This window comes from Macrosteles quadrilineatus, unplaced genomic scaffold, assembly GCF_028750875.1.
Source record: "Macrosteles quadrilineatus isolate MER2022 unplaced genomic scaffold, UCM_ALF_1.0 Scaffold_4__1_contigs__length_99947679, whole genome shotgun sequence".
Lineage (NCBI taxonomy): Eukaryota > Metazoa > Arthropoda > Insecta > Hemiptera > Cicadellidae > Macrosteles > Macrosteles quadrilineatus.
In genome coordinates, this window is record NW_026542597.1 from 10706969 (window position 1) to 10725503 (window position 18535).

The 18535-nt window shown below is 34.9% G+C and overlaps 1 protein-coding gene across 2 annotated transcripts; it reads right to left on the reverse strand.

Annotated features, from left to right (window-relative positions):
• Nucleotides 1-1371: 1371 nt before the first annotated feature.
• On the reverse strand, nt 1372-10280 carry LOC128992020 (coiled-coil domain-containing protein 28B-like). Of its 2 annotated transcripts, none has more exons than XM_054415361.1 (5): nt 10038-10280; nt 8049-8187; nt 6863-6958; nt 5637-5717; nt 1372-3516 (listed from the first exon to the last, which is right to left on the reverse strand). In XM_054415361.1, exons 1-5 carry the CDS (start codon nt 10188-10190, stop codon nt 3305-3307), a joined length of 681 nt encoding a protein of 226 aa, XP_054271336.1. In that variant the 5' UTR covers nt 10191-10280; the 3' UTR covers nt 1372-3304. The 2 variants fall into 2 exon arrangements, with proteins under 2 accessions (XP_054271336.1, XP_054271335.1); XM_054415360.1 differs by having other exon boundaries at nt 5637-5762.
• Nucleotides 10281-18535: the final 8255 nt, after the last annotated feature.

The window sequence follows — 18535 nt, forward strand, 5'->3', positions numbered from 1 at the left end:
TGTTCGAGGTGTAGTGGATAGAGTACTTGGCTGATGTCCGTGAGGTAACCAGATCGGATACTTTTTGTCAACGATTTTGCTTAGAATGTGATTACTTCTTAACTGTACATCTTTTGTTAGAATTTGAGGCATTTATAATTTCATTTTATGAACAGATCTATTTTTTCGTTTGTGAACCTTTATTCGATTTTTGTCTTGTATCTTTTTTATATTATCAGCAAGTTTGGCTAGGTTATTCGACAGTTTAATTTTAACTAAAAAATTATAAAAATAATTTTATAATTTTTTTAAATCGACGTGAGGGGCTCTCCCACAATCCCCCACTTCTTCCCAGAAGAGGTTCTCATCGGTTTTTGACCAACCCCCTGAGACGCTAGTGTATTATTTACATTAAGTCAGTATGTTGAGAAGCGCGTTAGCTAGAGATCTTGTTATCAGGTTGGCTCTTAACTAATGAGGTCGATCTGGAGGGTCTTAACTGTTGTGAAGTTTTTGACCCCTCGGTTGAGGCCCAAGAAACTTCGCTGCAGCCAAAACTTTGAGATCAGACTAGACCTTGCTCTACCTATAGGTTTGTTTGAATTGTAGTTCCAATTTGTACAATTTAAACTGTCAGCTCTCATGCTTATGACAGGATTGACATTGAAGTATTTTTTCTGAACAATGATAGGTTGAAGTCCCGCATCTGCCTAGTAACATACCAGCTCTTAGCCAAACAACTCGCTACACCGAATAGGACCTCTCATGATAGTTTAATTTACATTTTTTTGATGAGTTACCTGAAAATGAAAATATGATTTATACTATTATGAGGGAAGTAGGTGGGAAAAGAGGACAAGGAAAACATATTCTCTTTTATAAACTTTACTTGTTTATATATAAGAGGTTCTACCTGAGAATTCACGGGTGTACAATTATGAAGCCTTTACTGTATTAAGTTAATTAATTTTGCCTTTGTATTTCATTTAAAGGGCCCAAGTTCGAGAAATTCTTATCAGAAGGAATGTTAAAGTCAACGGGACCTTCATACCTTACGTCCTGAGGTGGCCAAAGTGGGTACAGTTGTACCTGAATGTCCTGAGGTGGCCAAAGTGGGTACAGTTGTACCTGAATTTCCCGCTCTCTTTCGGCGACAACCTATAGGACAACTCTTTATTTGGTTAATGGCCGTAACCATTTACATAAAATTTGATTGTATCACTTTAATAATATAATTGAAAATCTTGTTAGATAGACAACTTTTGGTTAGACGGCCAAATTTAAGAACCCTTTAGGATAGTCTTAAATTTTTAGGTTTATCAGGGTGCTGGTACCGGGTAGGAACTCTACTGAACATAATAAGACATTTTTTTAGTGAAGCGGTGAAAAAAATACAAAATGGAATAAATTTTATTTATTAACTATTTTCTACAACAAATATAAATTGTATAAATCTATCTACATGCCACAAGTAGGTAATAAATAAATAACTTTTTAATAACACAATCCAAAGGTATACCACATTTTATGTACAGGAGTATGCCCAATTATTGTTACTTATAAATATCAATAGTTCTTCATAGGAGACAGTCACACTCAAGGCTAAAAAGCATTTACTGCAAACTCATATTCCGTCGAAATAAGTCCAAAGATGGCTTCCCCCAGTGGCGGATTCAGGATTCAGCAACAAGGGGTAGGAGTTAGGATACATCCTCAGATATTTAAATATATAAATATTTCAGATCTGTGGTGTATAAGAACATTTTAAGTTTATTTATTGTACGATTATATATACTTGGATCATCGGGGATGGGTCAAAAACACTAAGTGGCCACAGGAAAATCGAGAACGTCTTCTGCAGTCACATATAGATTGTGAACATCTTCCCCAGTTACAGCAAAATTGTGAATTTTTTCCACAGTTATGGTAAAATCATAAACACCTTCGTTGATTGCAGTTGGTGAGATCAAGATCATCTTAAGAGGTCTCAGCGAAATCGTCATGTCAAAATCGTAACCATCTTTCATCGTCACATCGATTTCATTATGTTCCACAATTGCGGTAAAACAGTGAACATCACCCACGATTGCAACGAAAATATAAATTTTTGATCGTGCATCTTCACACTGTGGGTCCCAAAAATAGCAGGGACCAGCATACCCTTGGTAAAATCTTGCACTTGGCATCTACAAATTATGTCAGTGTCCGAGAAAATGTGTGATTTGTTGTCCTAGAAGTCCTGTGGTGAACCTGTATGAAAGTACTGTTTTATCATTGATTATACACCTACTAAAGTAGACACTCAATAGGGGCTGTCGTTACCTGAACAGCGCTGTTGCAGAGTAGAGTCAACGTCCCGAACTACGCCACCTCGGGCATGTCGGTGTAAGTCAGTTTCGATTCGTTTTAATATTGCGTTTATTTTAGGTTGTTAAGCCTAAATGTGGTCTTTGTTGGTGAAATTTGTTTTTTTAGTCGTAGTTTTGTTATTTTATAATGTATTTTTAATACTAAATGATTTAAAGGTGCTCAGAGACCTGTACTACAGACTGACTACCGGGAAACAAGTGTCAGCGACCCAAACTACGTCACCAAAATCGGTAACAACTTTTAGAATTATCTGTCCCCTCTTATACGTGTATACTTAATGGTTTTCTAGCATAAATTAGGACATATAAAAGGAGTGGTCTATAGCCCCTCTGTGTATCCGCCACTGGCTGCTCCTGCTTAGTCGCAAAAAATAAGCTTTAAAAACATATATTTTATAGTACCAGTAAATAAAAAAATTAAAACTTGGTTAATTATACCAGACTAAATAAAAATTATTATTCTGCCCACAAGTAAAAAGAGTTAATATTTTTTTAATATTCAATTTAACTAAATACAAACCTTTATAAATCTCTTATTCTCAACTAACCATCCTCTGGTGATGGAAAATTTGTAACTAATGTATACGTTTTAATAGCGCCAAATCATCAACAGCCTAACCAGAGAATAAATCAATCCATCACAAATAAAACACAACTAACATACCCAAGGAATAAGTTTCAGGCAGTTTGATACTGTGCCCTAACAAGTGAGGGGAGGTAAACTTTCTGCACAGTCTAGCACTGTATACTCTTTACATATATAAGTGTATTCTTTCCTCCTTCCTCAATGTATTCCAAAGCCTACTACCCTTTCCTCCAAACACTAGCATTTATGAAATAGATATTGAACCGGTGGGGTAATTAAACACAAAATGAAAATAAGCACAGGAGGTGGCTGGAACAGCGTTCGTCCCTTAACTCCTAACAATTGAACACAGCACATCGAGCATCACACTTCAGCTGTTGAAGGAATGTAGCCGCTCGATACTCTCGCTCAGTTGTTCAAGGCTGGTCATGAGCGCGCTCATGTTCTCGCTACCCTGTCGCAAGCCCTCCTCGCTCAGTGGAGTGAACAGTTCTTGTTGAGCTCCCAGCTCAAAGTGTAGCCTCGCTAGTCGCTCCTGCTGCTCACGGATACCCGTCATCTGTTCCATGCTGCAGTCTTTGCCTGGCAAACAAGATAACATCAAAGACAATATCTTTCCACTTTTCACTATGCTGTACTGAAGACTATATGCTATGCTCATTTTTATAATGATTAAGATAGTAAAGTAATAGTAGTTTAGGCAATAATGGTGTAAAGATATTGTTAACGACACGAGTAGAAAATTTAAGGTGCGAGCCTTAAAAACTTCTACGAGTTTAGCAAATATAATTGACTTTTTAGCAAATTTCCCTGCAGGGAAAAAGCTATTACCATAAATGGCACTGTAGGACCAAAGCGCAGGACTGATTTACTTTTTCATTTTGTTGTCCCTAGAGGTTAGAAACATTATTCGTTCAAATTGTTGTATACGTATAACAACGCAGACTCAAAGAAATTGTTGTCAGATTACAATGAAATTTGGCTTTAAGGTGTAGAGCGAAACTTGAATGAGTTCGCAAACCAGTGAGATTGGGTCATGGGGAACAGAGTGTTTTGGGTTTTTTAATCTTAAAAATTGTTCAAATTTTTACTCTTAAAATATAGAAATGCCTAGTTTAAATTACAGCCATCGTGTAGAGATTAAAAACACAAATAATTGTGTATATTGAAGCGTTGTAAAATTAAAGGTTACGGAGAAAATTCAAAAAAATTGTGCATTTGAAATTCCTATGCTATTCTTATGGAGAAAAGGAAACTGTTGTAGTTTGCTTGTTTGTGGATGTATGTTGATCAAATTTGGCAAATTTATTTATTTTATCCTATTCTATTAACATTTGGTTAAAAAACTTTTACCTTCCCCATAGCAGCAAACCTACGTATGGTATAAATCTAATCTTCCTAACTATATATTAAATTCCGTAAGTAAATCGGTCCTGACGAAATCTCAAGTTAGGAAAAAGGTAGCGGCTGTTGAGGATTCATTTTAAAGCTTAAGGTCCAATGACGGTGGAAAAAATATCAGAAGTGTCAAAAATTATCCCTCCTCTGCCTCACAGGCCGTCAAAGATCCAGTCATTTTCTAATGGATGTAGGCCTACTGCTACAGTGTTTCTGTAGGACGTTTTAAATATACCAGCTGATATAAAATTGTGTATTTGTTTATTTTAGTGTTCTGTTTATGAATTCTGTATCTGAACTATAATGGTAATGCAGTGTTGAAATGTATCGTGATAGAAGAAGACCGTGACTATGAAGGAGAGTATTTAGGAATGGTGCACAGTATAGGGAATAGCTAAGGACAAATTACATCGACATAAAGGGCAGCAAATTGCTGCTATGGTCCCCTGGTGTTATTTATCTTGTTTATAAAAATATATGAGTAAAAATCCAATCAGACAAATTGAAATTCACTTTTTGCAGGTTTGCTGCACAAGGTTTTTTTTCTGTTTTAAATATTGCTCATGAAAATTGCATATCCATAAAAATATTTTCTCTTTTAGTTTAAACCATGCAAAGTGCAGAGGTCAATTGTAACAATCTTATTTTGGGTAAGAACGCTTCTTAAACTTTAAACTGTCAACTTTTTGTAGCAATATTTGGCTGATGTATCTTAGTTTATTAGGCCTATGTTCTATTTCAATCAGTTTAGATAATAATTTACTGTTACACTGACAATACAGTTCTCTTGAAAATTCAAACTAACGACGTAAACAACTGGTCTTAGAGATTCCTAAAATTTCGAATTACTCAACACAGTTTTAAGTCTACAGCATACTGAGGTTGTGTTAACAATCTTAATCCATGTTTTTTCTCTTCTCAGACTAAACGTTGATTACTGTTTCAGAGATCTGAGATAAGATTATATTTCTAAGGTCTTGGGAAATGAGGCTGAAAAGTTTTTACATATGAATGGTATACCATGGGTAGGGGTTTTACGAGTTGGTCCCAGGGAGTTCCACATACGTAATTAACTCTTGTCTATTGGTGCACCTATCCAGGATTTTTACAATCATACTAGCAGCTTAAAAACTCAACTAATTTACTCCAAGCTCTATTATTAAAGCAGAGAAATATTTCCATGGACAGTAAATTATTTTGGCATGGTAAACCATTTATCTCCAGTGCAAAGTTCATAGTATTTGCAACAGACAATTGGACGGATATATTGTATTGCAGAAGAAGGGTATGAAACTAATACTAACCAAAAGCTCGTAGTTTTCCTGAGTGAAAATCTTCCAAGAGATGAAGCAAGGCAGTTTCCATTCTTCTCACATCCGTAACATCTGATAGAAAACAGTGATGGTGAACCGTCCGTTCTAAAGGAGCAACTACCACACACAAACAATGACTACAAGGTTCAAACAAAACAGGGCAAAATAAATCAAATGGTAAAATAAACACAAATTAAAATGAGATGGAGTCGATGGTGATTTAAAACCAAATAAATAAAAACCCTCAAAAAAATAAAAAATATAAAATTAAAGGAGATGTAGGTAAGTACAACATTGAAGCTTGAATGCAAAGAGCCATGACCATAGGCCTACATTATAGCCCAAAAAATGTGTGTATCTTATAGGAAGTTTGTTTGAAATGCCTTCTTTTACCATACATGCAAAAAAAGTAGGTTACACAAGTTAAATAATTATGTCATCCTCCATAAACTAAGGAAGATAGTGATTAAAATAATCATGAGCTTAGAGGATTATTGAAAAATATAATAAGATCATTACAGGATTATAAAAAAACATTAAAACAAAGTTAAGAATTGCTTGTCAAATGAGATAAATAAAATAGCCTGCACAAACCGACATATCATGAATGACATGTTATTTTCTGCAATTTACAGACAGAATGAGGTACAGTAAGCGCAAGCAGTCTGGGCGCTCGGTTCCGTCTCTACTAGCTGTGTACATTTCACCCAACCCCTCCACCATGCCTAGCCATAAAGGCAGCTGAACAACCCCAGAGCCGTGTGGGCCAGATGTTTTTGGAAAAGAGCAATAAACACTCCCCCCTACACCCTAGTGTGGCCGCGCGCCTAGACTAAATGCGACTACTGTAGCATGGGGTATTCCATTATCTACTGAAAGGGCAGGACCAGAAGTAAAAAAAGGACTTAGCTTGAAATTGGATGAAAAATTCAGTGGCATTAGATGTTTCGGAAATCCTACCATAGATAAATACTAGGAAAAGGATTAAAATTGCAGCTAAAGAGAGGAATATATTATTTTGAGTTTTTACCAACTTATGAGCTAATATGGTTGCTAATACAAGGTAGCAACATGGGCAGTACTTAAATGGGGACAATAATGGCACTGAGCTAAAACCTATCTGATAACCTTAAATTACTTCTAATTAAAAAATCAAATACGAACTGCAAAAGTCAATAACATTGTAAATTTGTTTCTTTTACTATTGTCAAACTTACCTCTTTTCACGTTGAGGTTTCGAGTAGAAATTTGTGGAGGGAGAGGTCTTGGTGGCCTTGTCCGCAATTTCTCATGTAAGTACCCTCCTCCAACTCCTAAAATCATTTTTTGATCTTGTTAATATTCTAAAATTTGTAATTATCTGATAAATCTTGCATGGCATAAAACAGGTCATATCTCAGAGCAAAATAGTTAATAGGCTACTTCATGTATTTGATTAGTTCATCATATTATTTCTATAGTAGAGGATAAAGCTCCTCAGCAAATGAGGGATGCACAAAGAAGCAACCCTGAGCAAAGAAGCCCCTGGGAAAAGAGTAAGATTTTTTAGAATTAGTCAACATTTTTGTTTTGACCTGTAGGGTAAATTACTGAGCATTAAATATTGTAATTGTTTTTATTGCTCATTCACGGATAACCAACACTGGCTACCACTTGAAACGTCAAGTTGTATTGTTAATGTGATGTAAACAATGTCCTTAAAAATTTTGTGGATACACTTTGAATCTAAACTGAAAAACTTGTGAGTGAGCCGGTGAGGTAGTATTTGGGGTTCAGAGGGAACCCAGAGGCCTAGGGGAAACAGGAAGACATTAAAAAACAAAACACGAGTTCAAATTTTATGCCATTGAAAAATACACTGTCGTGATGAAACAAACATAGGTATAAGTTTTTACGTCATGTATTCAAATTAGGTAGGCATATGTGTTAAGATTGTATAGAAATGTATCAAATTTATATAATGGCTAGGATTTATTTTTCATTTCTACAAACATAAATTAAGATGGGGACCCCAGCAAGATTATTGCAGGGGGCCTTCGAATCCTTAGCGCACCACTGTCCTTATAGTACTGTCCATACTTAAAATACATTTAAAAACATATCTCAGACTTTGGAGTACTTATTGGTGATTCGATGAGAATTATTATAGCTCACTGCAGCAGTTATTAAGTTTATATATAGCAATGGTGAACCAGCCTCGCACATTGGTTTTAATGGCACAACCCTTTTTTTGGTTTGGTTCGGAAAGGGTGTGTTCAGATATGTTAGAATATATCTAAGCAAACTTATAAGATACATTTTGGTCTATAGTTGTTAGTTTTAATAACTATACGATTGGGGACATACTCCCAACACTAGTCTTACTTTATGATTAGGCTACCTGTGATCACACAGTTGGCATACCTGAACTAGTGGCGTGAGTGGAGGAGACAGCACTTGGGGCTGATGCTATCCTACTGATGGATCGAGAACTCTGATTGGATGAACTCTGGCTCGGAGGACCTCTATTGCTACTGACGCTTGTTCCAGTGGCAGTCATAGTCTACGACATTCAATTAAGTACGGTCACGTAGTTAACTTAATATTCAAAAAAGTTTAACTACGCCTTTCAAAGCGTTCAGTTAGGCCTAACTCTATTCCATATGATTTAAAATACAGTGTACAACTAACTTACGCCAATTGTAATCTATAGGCCCTAATTTTACTGGTATGGTTAATGTTTAGACTTTTTCAAATGGATTTAATAATAAACATAAAATCTGTAAATAACGTTGTTCTGAAGTTTCTAGTTTCAGTAGCTAACTTACTAGAATGCAATTTTTGAACTAGCTAGTCTTTACTTTAACTTAGTGATTATTTATTCAGTCCCCATCACATTCCAATGGCGAAACAACCATTACCAAAGTACTGGACTGGTTTTAGTGGGGGACTGGTTATTTTTCTACAGTAGAATTCTAGCCTAATTATCCGAGTTCCAGCTATCCGAATCGCATACAGAAAAAATTAAATAAGTTAAAACCTCAGAAATAAGAATTGTTATTAAAGATGGCAGAAGCTGCAATCACGACCAAATCTACAGCCTCTCTTGCAGTCTTGTAGACATAATTTAAGTCTTCCTCGGTCATGGAAACATCATCATAGTCTCTCCTGTTCGAGGCAAAATTATTAATATTCCACGACTGTTGAGAAATCATTATCATCTCTTGCGTTCACTGGAACATCTCAGGTTTTCAGTGATCAATGCCAAATCTTGAATGTCTCCCGTGGTCATGTAGACATGATCATTGCGATCACGGTACCGTAAGTTAATAAAAGCTTGGCTCAACTCTTCTGTGAAATACCCCAAATTTTGGTAAAAAAACATCTTATCCAAATTTTTAACTAAGCTTTGTATCGGTAGGTTATCCGAATGTAATAACTTAAGGTCCCAATTGATTCGGATGGTTGGAGTTCTAAGTTACTGTAGTTGCAGATTCAAATATACTCAATTATATCAATTATTTAAGATGGGGACACACTAGATGCATATTGTAACCCGAATATGAGTGAAGGATGAGTTGCGCGATCTTAGTCTTGTTAGTGACTCAGGCCGAAGTTACTATGTAAGGTATAACTAAAAGGTTAAGCTATGTCAAACTTTCCGAAAAATAATGGAAGACTGCTAATCAACAAGCACACTAAAATATAATTGCCTGGACATGAGAAAAGTAGGTACCAAATAGGCATAGCCTAGGTTTAAATTTTACAATATGAAAAGAAGTCTAAGTTACACAGAATTAAGTTACTGTACCTAACTTATCCAAAGTCGATGATAAAGTGACCATGATTGGGCTAGAAATCACAGGATATTTTTTATATCTGACTCAATTGTTATTATCAAATTTTTTTTGTTACTAACGATAAGAGAAGTTTGGTTATTGGTTGGACTAAGTGTACCTAATAGCCTAATTGGATAGAGATTCGAACAACACGTAATGAAAAGGGCCCAACCGGCTAGGGGTGTGGTAACTTAGGTTACCGTAACTATAAGCTAGGCCCTTGTAACAGTTGTATTGAAGAACTCATAGTGTGTTCAAATATAGGTAACACCATTAAATTAGTTAAATCAACGCATAGAACGACAGGGATGATTAGGAACTATTCATAATAAGTTATTTTCAACCGAGTGAATGTGGGGCGTAAACTAAAAAGCAGCCTTATGAGTTAATAATAAGGCTAGCCTACACCCAGATTTAACTTATATCCATTAGAAATACAGGCTGGCTCTTCTTACCAGACAAAGTTATCCAGTAGAGCTGGATATTTCTATTTCTATGACCTAAAAATCTGTACAGGAATTAACTAATTGTAGGAAAAGATTAAATTTTATTTTATATATAGGCCTAGGCTTACTTTTGTATTGGAAGGAGCTGGTGATCTTTGAGCTAATCTTGAAACAGTAGGAGTAACTGGAGGTGTTATTTCTCCACATCTTTCACCCATGTTGTGTTCCTCTTCACTAGGGACAAGTTGTTGTAATTCACACTCCTCTTCTCCTTCTATCATTATATTTTCAAAAACAAACTTTGCTTATATAATTGTAATTTCAACAAACAAGGGATTAAAAAGTAACCTTAAATATTAAGACTTGACAAAATGAAATGACACTGACAGTCTGACACTAGAGATTAGAGAAGAGACACTAGAGTCTAAACCTTCGCTAAATCATCACGATGTTGTCCCCTGACACTGCGGAGTGGGGGAAGCAAAGCATTCTATTGGCTGAGGGAACACGTTCGTCTGACGTTCTGTCAGAGGCCAATGAAACCTTCACCTCTGCAAAAAACTGGTTCCAGAGCAATAAGTTAAAACTTAATGAAGATAAGACTCAAAGAATATTATTGTCTCTAAAAAAAGAAATCCCAGCAGGGAACAATGAACCAGTCAAAATTCTAGGCTTCTGGCTGGATAACAGGCTTGATTGGAACTTTCATGTGGCCAAGGTTTGTTCAAAATTATCAAGAGTAATTTGTCTTCTAAGGAAATTGACAAAGGCGTTAACTGTGGATCACCTTCTAGGAATCTATCATGCCCTGTTCCACAGTCATTTGAACTATGGTCTTCTGTTGTGGGGACACTCGGCGGCCTGCAGTGATGCTCTTGCTCTGCAGAAGAAGGCGTTAAGAGTTATGGCATCAACTCATGACCTTGAACACTGTAAACCTCTTTTTAAAAAATTTAGAATCTTCACAGTATACAACCAGTATATTTTCAACTCTCTAAACTACATCAAGCAGAATATCAATCTTTTTAATGACAGAACAACCATACATCAACATCGAACTCGTAAAGCTCAAAATCTGGAAGTCCAAAGATGCAGGCTGAGCAAAACTCAAAAATCCTTTCCAATTGCAGCCATAAAACTATTCAACAGCCTCCCAGCTGACGTGAAAAGCCTCACAACCTCAAAATTCAAGAACCACATCAAACATGAACTACTAGAATGGCCAGTATACACCCTGAATGATGTAGAAGGAATCCCACTATTCACGGGAAAGAAATAGCCGAAAGGCATATGACGCAGTCAATCCCACAAGCTGGGTCAAAGACGAAGACATCAAGTATCAAGTAAGTAAGTAAGTAACACCATTACCGCAACGATACGGTTTGTAGACACCGGCCTCGGTGGTCTAATGGATAACGTGCCGGGCTGAGGATCTGAAGGAACCAGGTTCGAATCCTCTCGGTACCACTAACTTTTTGTCTAAGATTTTTGCATTATCAGCAAGTTTGGTTAGGTTATGACAGTTTAATTTGTTAATTAAAACATTATAAAATTCAATTTGAGCTATTATAATTTTAGAACTATTTTTTTTCTATTAGTAAACCTTGTTCGATTTTTCATTATCAGCAAGTTTGGTTGGTTTGGTTAGGTTATGACAGTTTAATTTTATAATTAATAAATTCTAAAATTTAATTCAAGGCATTTATAATTTTATTTTATGAACAGAACTATTTTTTCGATTAGTAAACCTTCATTCGATTATTATTTTATATATTTTTTTATATAATCAGCATGTTTGGTTGGTTAGGTTAGTTTATGACAGTTTAATTTTATAAATATTCATTTTTTAACTTATTGAAAAACTGCAGCATAGGTAGAGATATAAAGTCAATGATGATATGCATGTAAAAAAACGCGGGCTTGTTTGGACGGTTAGGGTTCACTTACTCTACGAATCATTGACACAATGAGCCTCCAAATATGTAATTCTTAAAACACATGGCTCACTTACTCTACAAATCATAGTCTATACGAGCTTCGTAAATAATATTGAAGGTTCACTTGCACTACAGGCTCGTATACTATACGAGCCGATCAAAAATATCAAATAAATTAAGAGGGTTCACTTACTCTACAGATCATTGTGCCTATGAGCCAAGCGTATGAATTCTTGAATAATTCAGGAATAAGCTCGTATAGTATACGAGCCAAAATACTGAATTTAAATAAATTACAGGAGTAGGCTCGTATACTATACGAGCCTATTTCATGATAACTATTACACAAATAGAAGACGGCTCACTTACTCTACAGTTCATTGGCACAATGATCTGTAGAGTAAGTGAACCCTCTACAAATATTAGAAGGCTCACTTACTCTACGGTTCATTTAGCTACTCGTCGCGCGGTTTGCAGCGCATCGTTGCAGGCGTGTATGGTAAACCAATACCGCAGTTCTGCCGTTCTGCCTTACTTCTGCCGTTTAGACTACTAGTCTTGCAGCGTGAAAGAGAGCTTGTTATGTTAATGCATTGTTGAATTTTTAACTTGTGTACTCGTTGCTAGAAATCAAGCAATTATCAAGTACCGGTACAGGAGCTATTTTAAGAGTTATTACAGACTTAATTTTCAATTAATTAAAAAGACTCACGTAAAAGCTTATGCAACTAATGGAATTACTTACTGTGTTATGAACATTTCTATATAATTAAAGTTGTAAATATTTTAAAATTGTTTAGAAGATTGCCTTTTTAGTGTTTTCTACAAACGTGTCTCAACTTATACACATAGACTGGTGGAGTGGTAATTTATATTTCTAATCATTTAACTTTAAATTATGAACGCTTTCAGTCACGTGAAGTTGAATTAATTAAACTGACATTAGTTTTTACCATAAATGATAAACCTTTTGAAATTGACTTAATAGCTTTGTATAGAAACTATAAATATGATTTTTATTTTTTCCGCAATGATTTGCAACGTATTTTGAGTAATTGTAAAAACACAGCTATTATGTTAGGAGATATAAATTTATGCATTTTAGAACAAAATAACAGTGTCATTGATTATTTAAGTATAATGAACTCATTTGGTTTTGAGTCGTTTATAAATGAGCCAACTTGGGGGAGAGAAAATTGGGTAAAGTGTTTAGACCATGTATTCATCAGAAGTAAGACTAATTTAATTTGTCATAGTAATTTAGAAAACTATGACTTTACTGATCATGCTGGAGTTAATGTAAATTGCGTAACAAGTTGTGATAGTGCTTTGAAAGAGGAGTTTGTCAAGGCTGTAGATCATTCAATTTTAAAAAGAAGGTTGGCTGAAGTGAGCTGGATGCCAGTGTTTGATTGTGAGGATGTTGATAAATCTCTAACAGTTTTTTACGATATTTATAATAAATGTATTGAGCAATCAAGTTTTTTAAGGCCTATTAACAGTAAAAATAGGCATCGAACTCCATGGATATCGGACACACTAATTAAAAAGATAAATGAAAAAAACAGACTTCACTCTCGATTGAAAAAGCACTATGACATACATTTGTTTAATAGATATAAAGAACTCTCTAGAGAATGTTCTAATTTGAAAAGACGGGAAAAAATTAATTATTACTCATCTAAAATTGAAGCAGTAAAGGGCTGCATCAAAGTCTTATTGGAATATATGCAAATCTATTATGAGAAAGTCAAAAAATGAACTAACATCGATTAATATAGATGATGAAATTGTACAGGTTGAGGGTAGTGAAAAAATAGTTGCTGACTCATTCAATAACAATTTTACTGGTATGCCGGATAAGCTGATTAGAGAATTGTATGGGCCGGGATTCCCCGCCATGCCGGATATCGGTCTAGCGTGCAGCTCAAGGTTACGTTTATCTGAAATTACTGAGGTAGAATTAGAAAGTTTAATCTTAAGCAAACCAAATAAACAGTCTGTTGTCTTTGATGGTATTTCCATAAATACTATAAAAGAAAATGTTAAGATTTTTGTCCCAATATTACGTCACATTTTTAATTTATGTATAAAGCTAGGTTACTTTCCTTCTAGTCTAAAAACAGCACTCATTGTTCCAGTATATAAGGCAGCTGATCCATTGCAAATGAATAATTACCGACCGATCACTTTTAAATACCTTTGCTAAGCTGTTAGAAACTTGTGTGAAAAGCCAATTAGTTAAATATTTTTCAGATAACAATTTATTTTCAAATAATCAATTTGGGTTCATGAAAGGTAAAAATACTGACCTAGCAGTTGAAAGACATATAAGCGAGATAGTTAATCATGTTGATGAGCGTAAACCAACAATAGGAGTTTATCTTGACTTTACTAAGGCATTTCACTTAGTTAATCAAGACATATTATTACATAAACTAAAGTTATATGGAATTCAGGGAAATAGTTTTAAGTGGTTTGAGACTTTTTTAAATGAAAGAAAACGGATGGTTAAAATAAAAAACGTTTACTCAGATGTATGTTCTCAAAGGCTTGGCGTCCCTTAAGGGGGAGTGCTTGGACCAATTTTATTCACAATTTATATTAATGACATGTTATCAATGGATTTAAAATCGAAGATATATGCTTTTGCTGATGATACATCTTTAGTATGCAGTGCTAACAATTATGATTTACTGAGGATGAAAATTAATAATGATTTGGACGTAATATCAAATTGGGTGATAAGAAACAAATTAATCGTCAATACTTCTAAATCTAATGCAATGATATTTACTTACAAACCTCATTTGACAGAGTCGTTGAAAGAAGAGATCGATCTACGTTGTCATTTAGTTACTTGTTTTCGTGATTGTTGCTGTACAAAAATAAATTTTGTTGATTCGGTCAAGTATCTTGGCCTTCATATAGATTCAGATTTAAAATGGCATACACATGTTAATCAACTATGTAAAAAACGTAGAAAAATTAACTATAATTTCTTTCATTTGAGACAGTTTATTACTCCTAAACTTCTTAGAACGCTATTTATCCTGGTTTGAATCTACTCTTAAGTATGGTTTAATTCATTGGGGAGGGACGTTTTCAACAATACTTAAACCAATTGTAATAATGCAAAAGCTTACATTAAAAACTATTTGTGGTGTAAAGAAATTTGACTCAGCTGCACCACTATTTCAGTACTTGGACGTAATGCAGCTAGAGAAGATATATTTATATTCAAATAGCTGTAACCCGCGGGCTCTGTCCCGTTTAACTTCTTAATTTTCAAGATTATCTCGTTCGCATGGCTCAATCACGTCCTGGTTGAAGTTTGTTCGCTACGCTCACTCACCTTTAGGTTGGAGCTCGTTCGCTGCACTCACTTGCCTTCAGGTTAGCTCGTTCGCTACGCTAACTCGCCTCCAGGTTGAAGTTCGTTCGCTACTCTCACTCACCTTTTGGTTGCAAATTAGCTGTTGTCATAAATGTAAAAGAAATAATAGTGCTGCACCCTGTTGGTAATCCTTGTAACTTTAATGCCATTGAACATCATAGAACAGAACCAACTTGTTTAATTGAAACAGCTGTTAAGATTCAATAATTCCATTTCTCATAAGGTTAACATGGGAAACTCCAGAGCCACTGGGGCGGAGCCCGAAAGGATTTTTGAACTAAGAATATGCCTATATGTTAATCGGGAATGTGAGCTATCATCATGCCAAATTTCAGCCCAATCCGACCAGTATTTTTCGCGTTCACTTGTCACAAACATACATCCATACATCCATCCATACATCCATACATCCAAACTTTCTCATTTATAATATTAGTAGGATAAAAAGTTTACTAGTTTATTTCAAACAGTTGTTATTAATAGGAGTACGAGAAACTATACTGAGGGTATGCTTGTGATACCACCCGTTATGAAAGACACAAGCAGGTTACAGTGTTACCATAAAGTAGTAAAATGTTTTAACTTTAATTTTAGAGTACTCAAAAATATGCAGGATTTGAAAATTGAATTATATAAAAATAAATTAAAGGAATTGATAAAGAATAACTCAATCAAACAAAGTGAAATAATTAATTATCGAATGTAGCATATACCGTTAAACGATTTGTAAATATAAAATAGTATGTAAGAGTGAATAGCCAGTGAAGGGATGAACCATAAGTGTTTGAGAAAAATCTAATTAGATATAAGGTATCAGTGACAGTGAATTTAAAGTTAAACAGAAAAAAGACAGTTAAAATAAAATGAACCTACTCAAGACAGTGTTAAGTTTTTCAACCACACCTGTTTTACAACACATGGTTGAATATTTGTATAAAAAAATGTTTTTTATGTGAATAAAGATTTTTGAACTGAACTGAACATAGCCGCATTAATGTTAATGTGCATGTGCATTTTCGCCAATGATAATGTACCAATGTCGACCGTACCAATGTCTAAACTTTACTTTCAAATGAATTTGTTGTTAAATTTTTTTATGTTTATACATCATACAGAATTTAAATGTTTTTACGTGACAAAAATAACGAAATATAACAAGCTACATTACATACAATATAATTTAGGCTTGAGCTAATGGAAAACTGTAGTTTTCGCATACTTGTCTTAACTTACAGATTCAATTACATCCTTTGTTTACCAAACAAGATATTTACATTTATTGAAAAAATAACACTTAGACAGATCAATAATTGTAAATTACGATGACAACTGCATTTACATAACAATCCTTATACAAAGAAGTATGTTTTTGTGACAAAGACCGGCCTTTTACAGTAATATGGTTTACAGTACTTATTAATTGCGCGGTTGTTAAATGCCCTTATAAACATATGGAAATTAAAAATTTAAATTATTAAATCATTTTCTTTACATACTCATGAACAATACAAAACGTTCGCTGACCCCTCATAGGAATGAAAAGTAAAGATGATCGCAAGATCTCAAGTTCAAGTCACGTTCTCATGGGCAAAGACCTGGCTGAGAACAAGCCAGGCATAGATTGAATTTCGATCTGAAATGCATCGTAGAAGAAATTGTAACCGATGGGAACAATCGACGAGAAACAATATTGTTCCCATCGATTCCGAGAAATTTTACATGCATAAAGAAATAATTTTACTTACGGTCAGCACCACGCCATCTGGAGGCTGGTCATGAGGGGAGAAGCCAATGAGGACGATGATCGAAGATATTCCACCGATGATTGGAGGGTAGGCGTTTCCCGAAGACATCGGGGGGAAGAACCGATAATCCAGGAGGGGAAAGGAGGTCTTGGGGAAGAAAAGTGTTAATCAGTCTTGGAGAGGTCTCAAGAAGTAGCACTTCAAAGAAGAAACCGTCGGGAGTCCCGGATCGAGTAGGGACAGTGACTTAACAGGGTAGTTTGAAGCACCTATTAAGATCCCGACCAGACTCAAGATCACGAGGACACAACCACGGCTATTCTTCAAGACCAAAGGCACCACTACACTACCACGCTACCAAGGACCAAAGCAACCCGAAGAGGACGGCCCATAGGACGAGCGACCGACGACGAGAGGAAGGACTACGCTTGGATCAACCCTTGAGTCTCGAGCGAACAACCCCGGAGTCTACGCCCGCACCAAAGCACAGAAAACGTACTACTATAACCATAGGGTTATAGGTACGTAGTAGTAGGTCATAGTAGTACGTTTTCTGTGACCAAAGGAACGCCCCGGGGAACCTTCCAATCGTTGCCCAACTGCCTCGTCTTGTGGTATGTCCAAATATCTTCACTCAATTGGTAGCGTGCACAACTTAAATGTTAAGGAGAAACTCCATAAGATATAACAAAATCTATATATAAATGAAATAAATAAACTATAAGAAAGATAAAGTAAATATATAAAAATAGGGCAGACGAAGTAGAGTTACTTTAAAATTCATATAAACTTCATCCCTCAATTAAACTAAAAGGGGTCAACCTAAACAAGAGCAATTTTGAAGTTTGAATAAAACAGGATTCAAAACGAATCCAAATAAATAAACCTGTTAGTTAGACTATTAATATAGACGTGTATATAATAATAGAGGCAATTTCAAATATGAGTAAATAATTGAAAATTAGGGTGTTAACCACGTAAGCACGTACTTTAAATGTATGTTTAGTTAATATATATTATCAGAGGGATGAACTAACTTGTATGTAAATATTGGGTTTAATTTAGCTTAGAATGTTTTAAGTGTTTACGATTCATATAACTAATAACATTTAAGTCTCAAGGGAAATATTTTATTTCTTATCATTTTGTATAAAGAATTTTTTAATACAATTTAAGTGTTAAGGGAAATTTTCTTTAAATATCCTTATACAAGAAACAGAGTATAAAAACAAAATAGGCTCTAAATAGTCATTTATGTTATTTCAATTTTATTTGTAATTTTTCTATTCTGAATAATAATAATATCACTGTATAACAATTATCTTCCTTTTATGTACTTATTTTATGTGTGCACATTTAGTTATTTTTATTAAATCATAATTATTATACTGGAACTGGTGTTCACTTATTCCACGATCCTAGAGGTCCTCCACCTAGTGAGTACTCTACCCTAGTTACATTCCCCCCTTTGAAGTAAATTTTGTTTGGTCAAGGTTTTCGTAAGTTTCTTTTACCTCTACAGAGGAGTAGAGGCTAGAGAGTTTTAC

What these genes read in the sequence shown, in the direction of transcription:
- LOC128992020 (XM_054415360.1), bottom strand. Translation starts at nt 10,190, where the DNA reads ATGATAGAAGGAGAAGAGGAGTGTGAATTACAACAACTTGTCCCTAGT. An exon ending in CAGCTCCTTCCAATACAAAA is followed by an intron (nt 8,188 to 10,037) that starts GTAAGCCTAGGC and finishes TGAATGTCGTAG; the next exon opens with ACTATGACTGCCACTGGAAC. An exon ending in AAACCTCAACGTGAAAAGAG is followed by an intron (nt 5,763 to 6,862) that starts GTAAGTTTGACA and finishes TGTGTGTGGTAG; the next exon opens with TTGCTCCTTTAGAACGGACG.